Source organism: Aotus nancymaae, unplaced genomic scaffold (genome assembly GCF_030222135.1).
Source record: "Aotus nancymaae isolate 86718 unplaced genomic scaffold, 86718_ANA_hifiasm-v0.15.2.pri h1tg000014l, whole genome shotgun sequence".
Classification (NCBI taxonomy): Eukaryota; Metazoa; Chordata; class Mammalia; order Primates; family Aotidae; genus Aotus; species Aotus nancymaae.
This window is the reverse complement of record NW_026988425.1, coordinates 108,876,140-108,890,675: the sequence shown is the minus strand read 5'-3', so window position 1 is coordinate 108,890,675 and position 14,536 is coordinate 108,876,140. Positions and strand designations below refer to the sequence as shown.

The following is a 14,536-nucleotide window of genomic DNA, read 5'->3' as shown; positions in this document are numbered from 1 at the left end:
TTTATCTCTCTCGCTCCTCTCTGTGTCTATGTGTGTTTGTCTGTCTGACTGTCTCTCACAGACACATACACACTCGCCTTATTTAATACTTTGAGGCTACAACCCACAGCATTGCTGTCATCTTCTTTGGTCATATTCCAACATTGGTGTAGACAAATGTGATGAGCAGTTATGTCTTGGCCCATGCCTTAAGTTTGTTTGTTTGTTTGTCTGAGAGGGAGTTTTCCTCTTGTGGCCCAGGCTGGAGTGCAGTGGCGCAATCTTGGCTCACTGCAACCTCTGCCTCCTGGGTTCAAGTGATTCTCCTGTCTCAGCCTCCCGAGTAGCTGGAATTACAGCCAGTTGCCACAATGCCTGGCTAATTTGTTTGTATGTTTTAGTAGAGACAAAGTTTCACCATGTTGGTCAGGCCGCTCTCCAGCTCCTGATCTCAGGAGATTCACCCACCTCGACTTCCCAAAGTGCCATGCCTTAAGTTTTAGGCTCAGATCTGAGATCTTGTCCTAACTCAGCTACTTCCTGTGTATGGGATCTTGAATTATTTCCTAACCTGCTCTGAGACTTCATTTATATAACGGAAGATGAATGTGGTAATGCCTTTCTTACACAGTGACTGTGAAGACTTAATGACCTAAGAAAAAAATACTTAGGTAAAGAACTACAGTTATAGTTTTGTTATCTAAGAAGTATTTTCAAAGGTAAGATGACATGATTGTCATTTACAGCCACTTATCTCTTCTGGTCACTGACCTCAGAGGGGGGTCAGTTTCCCAGTCGTACCAAGTCTTCTCTCTGCCTCCTCAGGGATTTTTGTTTTTGTGTTTTTTCACTATACCTTTCCATTTTAGTATCTCCAGATCTTTCCCCTCAACAATTGCTTTCAAATAAGGTATTTTTTCTCATCCTGAAATGATTTTTAAATGACCCTACTCACCATTTTTACCTGTCACCTTATCTTCACAGCCAAACTTCCAGATGAATGTTCTACAACTGTGCTTCTATTTCCTTTTAACCGATCCTCCTGATATTTCTTTGGTGTCAATGTCACCTGTCAACTGGACTGCCTTTTTGAAAGTCACAATGGCATTAAAGAATCTTGGCACTGGAAGGAAATGGCCGGGTGCAAATGTGTCTTTTCTTGGCCTGCAGGCCTCCTTACTATTCCGCAGCGTATCCCAGCTGGCCACCCGCCCTCTTCACTTTCTCTTTCTCTTGACTTCTCTGATATGATAGAAGGCTCTCTTGGTCCTTTCACCGTTGTGAATAAGACCTCACCATTCTATTTGCAAGTACACATTTTTCCCCCTGTACTATAGGTGGGTGTTCCCCAGTTCTCAGGCTTTTATAATGTGTCCTTTCTTTAATTCCTCTGGAAGACCTCATTCTTTTTACGGCTCTAACTGACACCTCTTATCCATCTTTCTGCCTTATCTTCTTACTGTGTCCTTATCCCATATTTCTGGCTGAAAACACAAACTACTCACCAGGACTTGAAATCTTTGCTTGTTGCACTTCCTACCACCTCAGACTCAACAGGTCTAAAGCATGAACAACGAACTTACCTTGTGCTTCCCCACCCTTTCCTCCCCCAGAGCAGCATCCTTTAGGAAAACCTCCGTTGCTGTAAATGTTCTGTTTTTGTTTGTTTTAAAGTTCTGGAATCACCTTCAAACACTTTGAAGGTGATTCATAGTCTCCATATTCTGGAAGGTAGAAGAAGAGGGGAAGGGGATGAAGTGTTACTTGGAGCAAGAGTTGGGATTTTGCTTTTCTCTAAGTATATCACAAAGATTGGAGACGTCTCATCTCCTCCCAGTCCACAAACTGAGTTCACCGAAACCAGAACAATACTACTTATCACCTGGGTGCGTGTATTTCCTCTTGGCTCCAGTTAATCTTAAAAGCGCAGTGCGCTGCTTCAGTAACTCCCGATAATGTGCCGTTTTCATCAATGTGGTGATCCTGACCAACTTTTTAAGTTTTCATGACTTTCTAAATATGAACATTTTGCCAGAAATGATGGATCTCTTTAATCTCTCCTACACACATTTTTACCCCCATTCCTTGCAGTAAGAAGGAATGTCTTACAATGTTTTGCAGAGAATACCAAGACCGTGCTAGAAACTGGTAGTGGACCCTATAAATCCCTGTTTACTGATGTGACCCAACTCACCTAATTCTGCAACCTATTTACTTTATCCCCAATTTTAAAATTAAATGAGTAAAAGTTAAAAATATCTCCTAAATCATGTAATCCATAAAGACTTCTTCAACCTCTGCTGAGTGCAAGTACTTAGGTCATTACTGTGAGGAGATTAAAGTATAAGGCAGTTCCTCAGTCAATTACCTCACAAATAAATGTCACTTATTTACTGGCACACGAAATATTATATTATGCTGTCCCATAATTCTTTTCTTAGTTTACATTGGTGGTCAACTGCCATATTTTTTAAAAAAACACGGTTATCTGACTGCTCTACATAAATTACACAGAGACACAAGAAACTAAAGTCTAAACCAACATTTATTTGCACATTTCTACTAAGAGGGCAGGAACTCTGTTAGAAACTTTAATGCATTTAATCAGGTAATTTCCACAAGAACATAGTAGGTATTTTTAACCTCTACTTCAAAGAGAGGAAAATAAGGCAAAGACAATAAAAGTCCCAAAGAATCAATTTGTTTAAGAAATCAAAAAAAAATTATTGTTTTCTGTGGTGAATGTTGGGCTACTTGGAGGATTAAAATAAACCTAGACCTTGCCTGGTAGGGTTTAGAAATTAACTTTGATAATAGAATAATTTGAACCAGACTATCCAGACTTCAGAGTCCCAACTCTTACTCTAAGTAACACTTTATCCTCCTCCACTCCTTTCTACCTTCTGGAATATGGAAACTATCCCTTTTGAGATCCAGAGAATGTGCTTCTGTGACCTGGATGCTTTCGTGAGCAAGCTGTTGTGTAAACCTGTAACACATTAACAGTCAAGGTTCATTGTGACCATGCTATGTGGGTTCAGTCTCTGCCCAGCCACCCAATTCCTACCCATTGGTCTAAAAAACAGGCCCCAACCTTTTTGGCACCAGGGAATGGTTTCATGGAAGACAGTTTTTCCACAGATGGTAGAGTGGAGGGAATGGTTTTGGGATTAAATTGTTCCACCTCAGACCATCAGGCATTAGATTCTCACAAGGAGTGTTCAACCCAGGTCCCTCACACGCACAATTCACACTACGGCTCGCAGTTCTATGGGACTCCAGTGCTGCTGCTGATCTGACAGGAGGAAGAGCTCAGGCGGTAATGCTTGCTCGCTTGCCGCTCATCTCCTGCTCTGTGGCCTGCTTTTTAACAGGCCATGGACCAGACCAGTGCCAGTCCATGGCCCAGGGGTTGGGGACCCCTGGTTTAAAGCATCAGGCTTCCCAGGCCATGAGCCAATGCAGACCAGAGCAGCTGCCAGGTAAGACAGTGATCTAGACTCAGTTTCACAGTCCTAAGTCTGGTCTCTATTCACGTCCAGTCAGGCTTCAGGGCCATTTCCAGTGAGGGTTCAGGGCCATTTCCAGTGAGGGTTCAGGGCCAGTTCCAGATGGAAAAAGAAGTCATGTTTCTCCCTAGCTCTTATAGCAGGTGCAAAGTTCATAGGATTTGGATTGGTGATGTTCATATCTCTAGTAAGATTACCAGTTTTCTCTGAAACTGGAGCTCAGTCCTGCATGCTATGTGGTTTGACTAGCCCTGAATTCTCTGCCCGTTTGTTACAAGAACTCTCTCTAGATTGTTATTCCCTGCCCTGTAACTGACTCTGAGCTTATTTCAGTATTAACAGGTCTTAGAACAATGATGTTGCCACCCACAAGAAATGAGGGCCAGGTGAGGACCCCAGAGCATCTGTGTGTTAGCCTGAGAGGGATGGAGGGCAAAAGCATTAGGATAACAGCTTTTAGTGCTGTCCTCTTTGGAAGACAGCAAAGGAAAAGACAGAGTTTCTGCTTTGGAAGACAGGAAAAGAATGCTCCAGAAAACATATATGACTCTTCTTACAAAAGGACAACAGAAGAGAATGTAATAGAAGCACTTTTGTCAGAATGTCTCTTCTGGCTCAGAAATATTATTGGGAATATTTCTTCACTTGAGTTTAGATGTGTATTTTTTTAAATATCATTGGATGTGTACTGGGAATAGCGCAGCAGCGCTCCATAGCATTGCACCCAAGGCCCTTTGGACTGGCCCCTGCTGGCTTCTCCATCCACATCCACTGAGGCCACTCCACCCTCACAGGATAGCTGTGACCCATCATTACTCCCATCACCCTGAAGGTCTCGTGTGTTCAAGGCAGTTTCATGACCCTTGCATGCACTCCCTCCTCTTCCCAGAATATCTTCCTTCCTTCTCTCATCTCCCACCTGCTACCTGCTCCCCATTTCCACTGGCTTGACCCACTTTCTTCCTCTTGGACATTTCTCACTCATTCTTTAAATTCTGCCCATAAATTTCCTCCCCTGTAAAGCCTTTTCTTTCCTGCTCCCCTCCAGTGAAAAAAAAAAATCTCTCCTTTAATATGGACTTTGGCATATGCAAATATTATACTCACATTAGGTTTACTTCTTTACCTGCCATGCATACTCTTAGAATGCCTTGTAAGCAGCAATTGTGTTCATTCATTTTTTTACTCTAACATCGTGCAGTATAACCTGGGTGATGATTGCAGGTCTGAATGGGTCTGCATGCTGCGCATTTCCAGCAGTGCGTGGAAGAGTGGCTGTGAGGCGAAACGCAAGGCAGGGGCATCTGTGTGCGCTGCAGATCTGTTGTACGCTATGAACCTACTTGTCAGAGGTTGTAGGGACCAAGTATCCACCTAAGCACATGCCAGAATCACTGCTATCCATTTAGCTAATTTCATGTCTTGGGAGTCAATCATTAAGGGAAATACAGGACATCCTGATTCAAGAAGCTTGTGATGGAGCTCGGGCATCAAAGCTGTTTTTCCGTTTTTTGGTTTTTTTAATTTAAGAACTCCATTGGTTATTTGAATGCCAAAGCAAAGTGGAGAATTCTGTTAGTCATTTTAAAAAAGCAAGTTGTCAAGCCCTTTTTTCCTTTGTAAATTCTTCTAAATTAAATTGCAGTCCGTGGCTTGACTGAATTATTCTAAACACCATATGGGGTATCAGAATTAGGGAGACAGTGTACAAACATGACTTAGTTTGCCATAAGAAAAGAAGGCATTCAAGCTCAATTATTTTTGAAACTAAGTAAAGTGTATACAGGAAAATATTAAAAATAAAAAGTTAGTGGACAAATTGTCATTCTAGGCTAGGATGGGTATCAGGAGACCTTTTGTCTTGACTCTGTCACTCATCAGTTACCTACCTTTACACATTACAACCAAAACCATTTAATCTGACAGTACTTTAATGTTTACAAAGTGTGTTCTTAAATGTTGATTGATCTCAAAGGTGAGATGGGCATTTTTCTCTGCTTTTCACAGTTGAAGAAACTGAGTCTAAGAGTGCACCTGGAACATGGGTATAGCCAGTTAAAATGAATTAATGTACATCATAGATGTGAAGTGGGTTCTAAACCCAAAAGTTGACTTGTGTGTTTTTATAACCCCTTCCAAATTTAATGACAGGTGTTACTGTGTCAGTTTAAGAAGACTTACAACACTTGTCACATACCAAACTGTAACTTTCTGTTTGCTATTGCATTTACAATGGTATTTCAAGTGTCTTGGAATTTGGGACTGAGCCCTCTAAAATCCTAGGAAACTAAGATTATTCCAAAATTGCTGATTGACAGAGGTATCATAGTCTTAAATATTCAACTGCAATTAAATAAAACAGAGGGGAGCTGGGAGAGCTCCTTACACAGGGCCAGGAAGAGCAAAGAAAGCCTGTTGGAACATTGGGAATATATTTGTCCATCATAGAGAATTGTTTTTACTTTTAAATAAAAAAACAAATTATAAGGCCAGGAGAGAGACATATCTCCAGAAAGAACCATGGTCACATCCATAGACCCAGATCTTACTACTCTAGGTTAGCTTATATCTGAACTTTTCCAGTAGCCTTCTGACTGTTCTCCCATCTTTCATCCTCCTGTGAGTTCTATCCAATTATTAGGCCAGAATGATCTTTTAAAAATTCAGCTCTGCTAAAACATTTCTGATAATTCCCCACTACAAACAGGAAGAAGACTGAGTTCCTTGGCATATTGTATGTGACATTTCTTTATTTAGCTGGTCTTGATGTTCATTCTTTTCCACCACTTCACTGGACTCTCATATTCTAGATATACTGAATGCCCTCAGCGCCAATAAATGGGTAAGAATTATCTACATATTTGTACATCATCTTCCCTCTGTCTCTAGTAGCCTCCCTTGGTCCATCTGCTTCTCAAACAATAACCAATCCCTTAAGACTTGGCTTATGTGCTACTTCCTCTGGGACTGTCGGCAAAGCAAAGCACTTCCTCTGTGTATCCACAAGGCCTCCTAGTGAACAATTTCCCCTCCAGTGCTGAGAGCTTGAGGTGAGGTCCGGGTCTTGCTCCATTTTGTTCTTATCAGCACCATGCACTGTGTCTAGTCCATACCTGAAGCACAATCATACGTGTTGAGTGAGTTTATGAATGTTTTAGAGACAAAAGCTAAACTTTAAGGACAATACTAAGGCAAAGAAAGCACACCAGAGATGGAAAAAAAATTTTCCTCTGCACTGGCCCTGCACAAGCTTCAGTGCAGAGAGAACTCTGAACTCAAGGATTCTGAGAAATGGGGTTAATTAATCAAAGAAACACTGGAGACTGAGACGACTTTAGGTCATTTAGTCCTGCCAGGACTGTAATATTCCCCACAGTATATTTCCTAGTGTATTATCCTGTCATACTTTAAATATTCTCAGTAATGGGGCCTTTCAGAGGTGCTGATTAATAGGGTTTAGAGAAAAATGGCAAGAAGAAAACTGCATGTCAAGGAGCAGAGGAAGAGAGAGTGATGGGCAATTTCATGTCTTTGGACCTAGAAGGTGAAAGGGTCATTCTTCCTACAGACTGTGTGTTGCAGACAGGCAAGAAAATATTTGGTCAAGTTGTAGCTAAATGACAGATCAGGAAGCTCCTACTCACTCAAAAGGAATAGCTTTGAGCCAAACCCCCAAGAAGGTTATATTCCAGAGACTGTGCTTGTCTTTCCCTCTCTCACTCACTGAAGCGGAACTAAGAATCTACTTAGTCCTGAGGAAAGGAAGACTGATGTGGTTTTTGTTGTTTCTGCTTGTTTTTTTTTTTTTTTTGTAGTTTTTTTTTTTTTTTTAACAAAACCTTCCTACTTTTGAACTTCTTTGAGGCATACTGACCAAGGCAGCCAAATCTCTCACTTCGAGATGCAGTGAACCCAGGGATGAATTAATGTGGTGTTTTAATGGGATTTTTTAGAAATCTGGAACCAAATGTTTCCATTCCAAATATTTTTGTGTTAGAGGTAATTATTTATCCTATTAAAAAGCTAATGATCCAACAGAGGTTTTATCGGCCAAACGGCATATGAAACTCCTACTAAGGAAACTCAAAGCCAGGTCCAGAGGTGCTTGTCTCCTCAGAAATTTTTCAGTGTTTCCTAGATGGCCTGAATTTCAACATTACATTGAAAACTTGTGGTCTACCAAAACAATATAGATGAACGGGCTCTTAAATGTTGTTCTTTTAAGTAAATAGAACTACGTGTCCCTAGAAAATAACCCAATATGATTGGAAGTTCTCCAACTTGACAAAATCTTCCCTTAGTTCCAAGGACTGCCTGCATTTCTGAACCCCTACCCTCCTGAATTAAGGCAACGTCACCAGAATGTTCCAGCTAATAAAGTAGTACTAACACTAATGGCCACTCACAAGTTAGGACACAGGGCTAGTATATCAAATCATGTGTTTCAGAGGTCATGGATGTAAAGGAATGGGACAAATACCAGACAGTTTGATAGGAGAAAAAGAATCTTTGTTATGGAATGGCTTGGCATATATATATATATATATATATATATATATATTTATATATATATATACACACACACACACACACATACACACACACACATATCTCACTCCCGTCATATATATATATATGTATATATATATGAAGGGAATGTGAATGGCTTTTAAGGACAGGGACTTTTAGGGGTAGAAGGAATCATCAAAGTAAGACTTTCCTAACATCATATTTGTCTGGAGAAGATTTTGGTAGTAAAAACTTTTAAGTAACCAGTAATAAAAATAGAAAAACAAGAAGAGCTGCAGAAATTATTTCAGTGCACATTCAAATTAGAATGAATCACTATGCTTCAGTGAAACAGATCTTGGATTGAATTATGAATCTGTCACTGTCTAGTCAGTGACTTTAGGCAAGTTAATTCTTTTTTGCTAATCCTTTATTGTTGGGAATGGAATGAGACAATGTACATAGCAAGCCTCTCCTTTTTTAGATATTCATATAAAATCGTTTTGCTAAAGAATGGTATGTTATGAAAGAGGCCATAGGATTCCATCTTTTTCCATTCATCAGTATCTCACACATTGTCAGTCAGAAGTGCTAATAAATAGTTACTGAGTTTATAATTGAATAAATTATCCAGAAATGAAGAGAAAATCCATCCATGATTACCAATGATAAAGAAAGGAGAGAGACAACTAAAAGTGAAGTCAAAAAGAATTGCAAGCAGTTAAAGAAACCATGATCCAGATGAGAATGGAAGCAACTAAAGAAATAATGGACAGGAAAGAAGGAAAGAAAGAAGTGAGGGAGAAAAGAAAAAAAGGAGGAAGGAAGGAAAGAAGGAAGGGGGAGGAAGGAAAGACTGAAGGGAGAGAAAATTCAAAAACTGAGTAAAAATCAGCTTTTCATCTTAGCAGATGTGGAAGAGGTTTATAGCCATTTTTATATCTCTCATTCAGTTCCTATGGGACATTATAAAAGAAGGAAAATTAATGAGATTTAGATACAATAACTTATTTGTTATGTGAAGTCAATGACATGCTAGTAAAATCTTGGTCAGCTCCTGTTTCTGAAAGCTATTTTGAAGTTTGTGCAAATGCTGTATAAAGAACACCATCTTCTCTACAGGAAAGGCGTGGGTAGCGTGGAGAGGCACACTGCTGAAATTCTGTCAACTAAGAAGCATGGAGAATACCAGGGGCTAGCCACAGTTTAGAAGCCTTATTTTTTGAAATGGTCATTCTGTGTAAGATTTATGGATTGAAAATTTACTAGAAGAAAAAAATAAAGGGAGAAACAGGAGGGAAATCACATCTAATAGTCGCTCCTATGGAGTAATTTTCTTTTTTAATTTAATCCTCCTCTATCAAGGTTGGTATTATGATTCTTATATTACAGATGATAAAATTGAAGCTCTGCAATTTTCCACAGCCTGCCCATGTTTATGCAGCTACCAAGTATGAGGCTTATATTCACACTCTGATGCTGCTAACCGGAGGGTGGAATGAGGGGAACGGAGCAGCTATAACACTTGTTTTACTTCTCTCTCCCATACTGTATGAACATTTTTTTATTTGATAACAAAAGTGCTACAAGTCAGGATTTGTTTTTCCTACTTGACGATAGGAAAATGTAATTCAGAGAGGCCAAGTCACATATTCAGAGTGAGGATCCACTTCCAAGCACAGAAAATCCCATTACCCAGAAACCACCTCATTCCTAGGAAACTGGGCCAGCTGGTCACCCTACTCTTCATGGCTCCAAAGTCAATACACTTTAGATAGACCATACCCATAGACTGCGTGGCCTCTTTACTTAAAGTAGTAATATTATGACAGGTTCCAATTCCACTTTTGCAAAGAAACAAAACAATGACAGCACACACAAAAAAAATAGTTCTTTTCTCTCTCGTCTTCCTTCTACTGCCACTGTTGCCATCAGCAACCACAAAAGTAAATGTTTTTGGTGTACTTGCTATGTACCACGTCTGGTGCTCAGTGCTTCCAATGCAATGTCTTTTTCAGGTTTTTTTTTTTTTTTTATCATGAACCCAGAGAAAATAGTATTTGTAGGGCACACTGGAGTGAAAGGACACTTATGGTCAGAGACAGCTGGGCAAGAGCCCCAGTCAAACCAGACCCCAGCTGTCTATTTGCAAGGCTAAAGTGCTCACTGTTTGGCTTACTCGTGACTAATGAATGGCAGGCACACTGGCTGAGCAGCTCTGTTCCATCTTATTTAAATCTTTATCCACCCCTATTTTCAAGATCAACAAACTTGGATTTAGGGAGCTTTGTCACAGTTCCACAACTAGTATATGTTAGAGCTAGTTTTGAGCCAGATTATTTGGAATGTTTCTCAGGAAATCTAGAAAGCAGTTATAAATTTTAAGGAAAAAAATGTAGATATAAAATATAAATTAGGTTCAATGCTGCAATGCAGATGTAGTTACCAATAAAGAATAATACATATATGTAATATATTATACAACAAGTATTATATATAACAGAAGTAAAAGAATAGTCATTAACTGTAATATTTATATATTATACATATAAGCATCTATATATTGTATGTTACATGTATTATGTGTATTATAATTAATATAAATTATAAATATATTACACATAAATATAAATGTATATATAATAATAATGAGCATTTATATATTACTTTATAGGTAGCAGCACTGTTATGAGTGCTTTTATCCATAAATTAATTCAATTTACCTTCATAACTATCCTCTGAGATAGTATTATTACTCCCATTTTACAGATTAGGAAGGGAAGGCATGGAGCGGTTAAGAAGTTTGCTTAAGTTCACATAACTAGTCAGTGTTAGAACCAGAATTTGGACAAGCCAGCTCCTTGTCTTCAACTACGACACCATCGTGGAATGTAAAGCTAGTATGAGGTCCATCTCCTGAGATTTCCAGGCCCAGAACACATATTTCATATGGCATTAACTGTTTGATACTTCTTTTGGGAGTTTCAGTTTTGCCCAGCCACTTTTTAAGTAATTGCTCTCTAATTTTCCCCTCCCAGGTCATGTTTCCTCTGCTTATTCAGTTTTGTGCCCTCTCAATCTGTTTAAGATAGATCTGGCAGAGTCAATCTGAAGTGGTAGAGATCATCCCAGTTTCCATCTTGACCTCATTGATCTATAATATATCTATGTCCTAGTCATCTGAGACATAGAATCCCAAATGCATGATGATGTATTGTTCTTGGAGGAAGAGCTGGCTCCAGGTTTCTGGAATATGTCTTTGTGTTCTGGAGGCTTCCCACCCTTCTTTCCTTCCAGTCCCTAATCCCCAGCAAGCCTCCCATCAGTGGGACCAAAGTTGGAATATGCTGGACCTTGAACACTGATGAATTCTTGGCAGGAAAAGGTCTCTGGGGAAAGAGCCCCTGAAATCAGCATAGACCCTACTAGTATTCTCTGGAGTTTGTGCTGTTACAGAACGCTAAGTGCGTTGTTGTAAACTGTTTCGGTTTTCCCGGCTTCTACTAGGTCTGTCATAAACTGATTAGGACTTAGCTGTAGTATGAGCAGACTTTGGGGGATTGCAACTGGGTAGTAAATGGTTGAGTGTGTTGTAGAAAGCCTGTCAATGCCTGTCCTGTGCGTTTAGAGCAAAATTAGCATTTTATTTAAAAAAATACTTTTTACACATGAAAAATTATGAGAATAGGCATTTCAGAGAACAGTGAGAAAATCAACAAGCACATCCCACCAACCCCAAGGGGCTATGTTAGGTCCACATATCTTCAGAACAGCTAAAATCATTCCAAGCAATTCCTAATCTTGTCTACTCTGAGATACATTTCTAGCCCTCTTCCTATTGTGCACACGTCTGCACCACAGAGTCCTACACATTTTAACTAGCTCCCCTGTTGGAAGGCTCAGCAGAGAGGGCTGGATGCTGAGTGATTCTCAGTACTGAGGAACTCTCATCTCACACCAAGTGGTAGTGTTGGGCAGTCGGTACAGTGGGCAGAGGAACCGGATTCTGGCAGAAAGTCTCGTGGCGTGCTGGAAGAATTCACAGAGGAGAGTCTTGCACCACTCTTGTTCAGTTAAGTCACTGTCTGTGTGTCAATAGAAAACTTCAGCCTCTAGGGTCTATTTATCTGATGCTCCTTACAGACATATAATTCATTTTGAGCAATAGAGAAAAAAAAGATGAAAAAACCCTCTTTTCTCCTTTTTGAAAAAATAATGGATTGTTATAATTTGTCATTGGCCCATGGGTGAGACAGCTCTGCTCAGCTAACCAATTATCTCCTAGGGCCAGAAAAGACCACTTGAGTTCTTTGCAATTATTTTATCCAATATGCACTAGAAACTTGGCACTGGGAGTCCCTCAGCCTTTCCCATGGGACCCTGCTCACTCCCTGATGGCTCTGTCTGAACATCATCTCTCTCATTGGCTGATCTAAACTTTTCCTACCTTAGCTTTGAGATCCTGACTTATATTCCATGGTTTCTGGCTGCTGATGCTTCTTTTCTTTGCAGATAATGAGTTTGGAAAACAGTTCTTCCAAATAACCTTTGGTATTTAGACATTAATATCCTCTAGGGCTTCCCTTCTATGCAGACATAAAAACTCAGGGCCTCACCCTCCACCTACCTTTCCCATCCTTCATTATACCTTCCCAGGAATAGTGATATAGCTATTTCTGTGCAAGAGAAAACAGTATGTCCGGGTTTTTGAGGTGTGTCTTGGGCCAGAGCCAAGAGAACTGGCATTGCTTGTCCTGCAGTTTAGGATCGCATTAAACTGCAATCAGGACACATGCTTAGCATTCGCATTTGGCTTTGCTTCCTTCTGTTTTGCATTTTTCGCGAGGCCAGATTTGTTGTTGTTATTATTTTTGATTTGGGTTTTTTGTTGTGTTTCTGCCTCCACCATTGGCTTGAAACGGAGAACCAGCTAAGGAGAAAACATGATGAATTAGAAATGCTTCAGAAAGTTCTGCATCAAATTCCGATTGTGTCATTAACCAGCTGTATGTTTAAGAACCCAAATTTCACAACAGTAAGTAATGCTACTCATCTGAAGTCTTTCCTAATGATAATTAACATGAGATATGTCTAAAGCTTGTCAGAGAACATGCACTTAACAGATGGAAGTCTCCTTCCCCCTTTCTCAGATTCATGAATGTTTAAACGAATTCCGGTTAAATTTATGGTGCTTCTTCCCACACCTTTAATATTTACATTTAATGTTAAATACCATGGGGCTGGAGTTTCTGTCACTTCCCATGATCCCTTTGTCTTCTAGCCCATACTCGGGTTTCTTAGGGATTGGTTTTTTTCATGTCTCTTTCCCTAAATCTACTCACCAAACCATTGGATAACAGACTTGTTATAAGCACTAGTCCATACTGTCTTTCCCCATGCCAAGGTTAATCAACTACACCACTCTTGATATAATAAGCCAAGTAATTCTTTATTGTGAGGGTCCGACCTGTGAATTGTAGGATCTTCAGCAGCATCTGTGGTCTCTACCCACTAGATACCAGAAGCATCTTCCACCCTTGCCCCCAGTTGTGACAACCCAAAACGTTTCCAGACATTGTCAAATGTCTCTTGCACACCATAGCCCTGGTTGAGGACCACTGCAGTATATCCTTCCCAGTCCCTTTCCTTCAAGACTTTTAGGATGAATTTTGTCCTTACCAAGAAGCAACAGTAATATTGCCACATCATTTAGTAGATTCCAAATTGCCATGAGATGAGGTAAAACTCAAAGGAGAGATGGAAATAATCTGACATGATTTAAATGGATCACCCATGAGATGCCAGAGTTGACGCCTACCTTTTCTGAAAGGAGGCAGGGTAAATACTAATTGATATACATATCAGTGTTTATATTAGTTCGTTTTCACACTGCTATAAAGAAATAACTAAGACTGTATAATTTATAAAGGAAAGAGGTTTAATTGGCTCACAGTTCCACATGGCTGGGGAGGCCTCAGGAAACTTACAATCATGGCAGAAGGGGAAGGGGAAGCAAGGACTTTCTTCACATGGCAGCAGGAGAGAGAAGAGCATGAGCAAGGGAAATGCCAGATGCTTATAAAACCAGCAGATCTCATGAGAACTCACTCCTATCCCAAGAATAGCATAGGAGAAACCACCCACATGATCCAGTCACCTCCCTCCCTCAACACGTGGGGATTAGAATTCAAGATGAGATTTGGGTGGAGACACAGAGCCAGACCATATCACTGCTCCACATGATGCTCCTTATGAAACAAATCTAAATTCCTCACCATACTGTGGCTCCTCATTTGGATGGTGTTTCCTATGAGGTAAATACAAAAGAACCCTCACTTCCTTAGGGAAACTCTCTGATTTTGGAGTAATGGTTAATAGCAGTCCAAATAATGGGTCACACATAGTGATTTGCTTCTTACCTATCTTATGTCATGAAAAGCTTATGATAGTCCTATACTGAGTGTCTTATATCTTCTTTTCGTAGATAAAGAAATTGGAGCACAGAAAGGTTAAGGGACAATTGCAATTATAATAATTAG

The 14,536-nt window shown here is 39.9% G+C and overlaps 1 protein-coding gene across 4 annotated transcripts in view; it reads right to left on the bottom strand.

The window, feature by feature from the left end:
• AGBL1 (AGBL carboxypeptidase 1) overlaps window positions 1-14,536 on the bottom strand; it is a 786,993-nt gene that overhangs the window by 98,132 nt on the left and 674,325 nt on the right. Inside the window, exon 23 of one of the 4 annotated variants that reach the window (XM_064376228.1) lies at window positions 4,670-6,601. The exons of the other annotated variants lie outside the window; for them this stretch is intronic. Within the exon in view, the coding sequence (XP_064232298.1) occupies window positions 6,403-6,601 (199 nt within the window). The 3' untranslated portion in view covers window positions 4,670-6,402. Of the gene's footprint in view, window positions 1-4,669; window positions 6,602-14,536 lie in introns of those variants that run through there. 4 annotated transcript variants of the gene reach the window in all.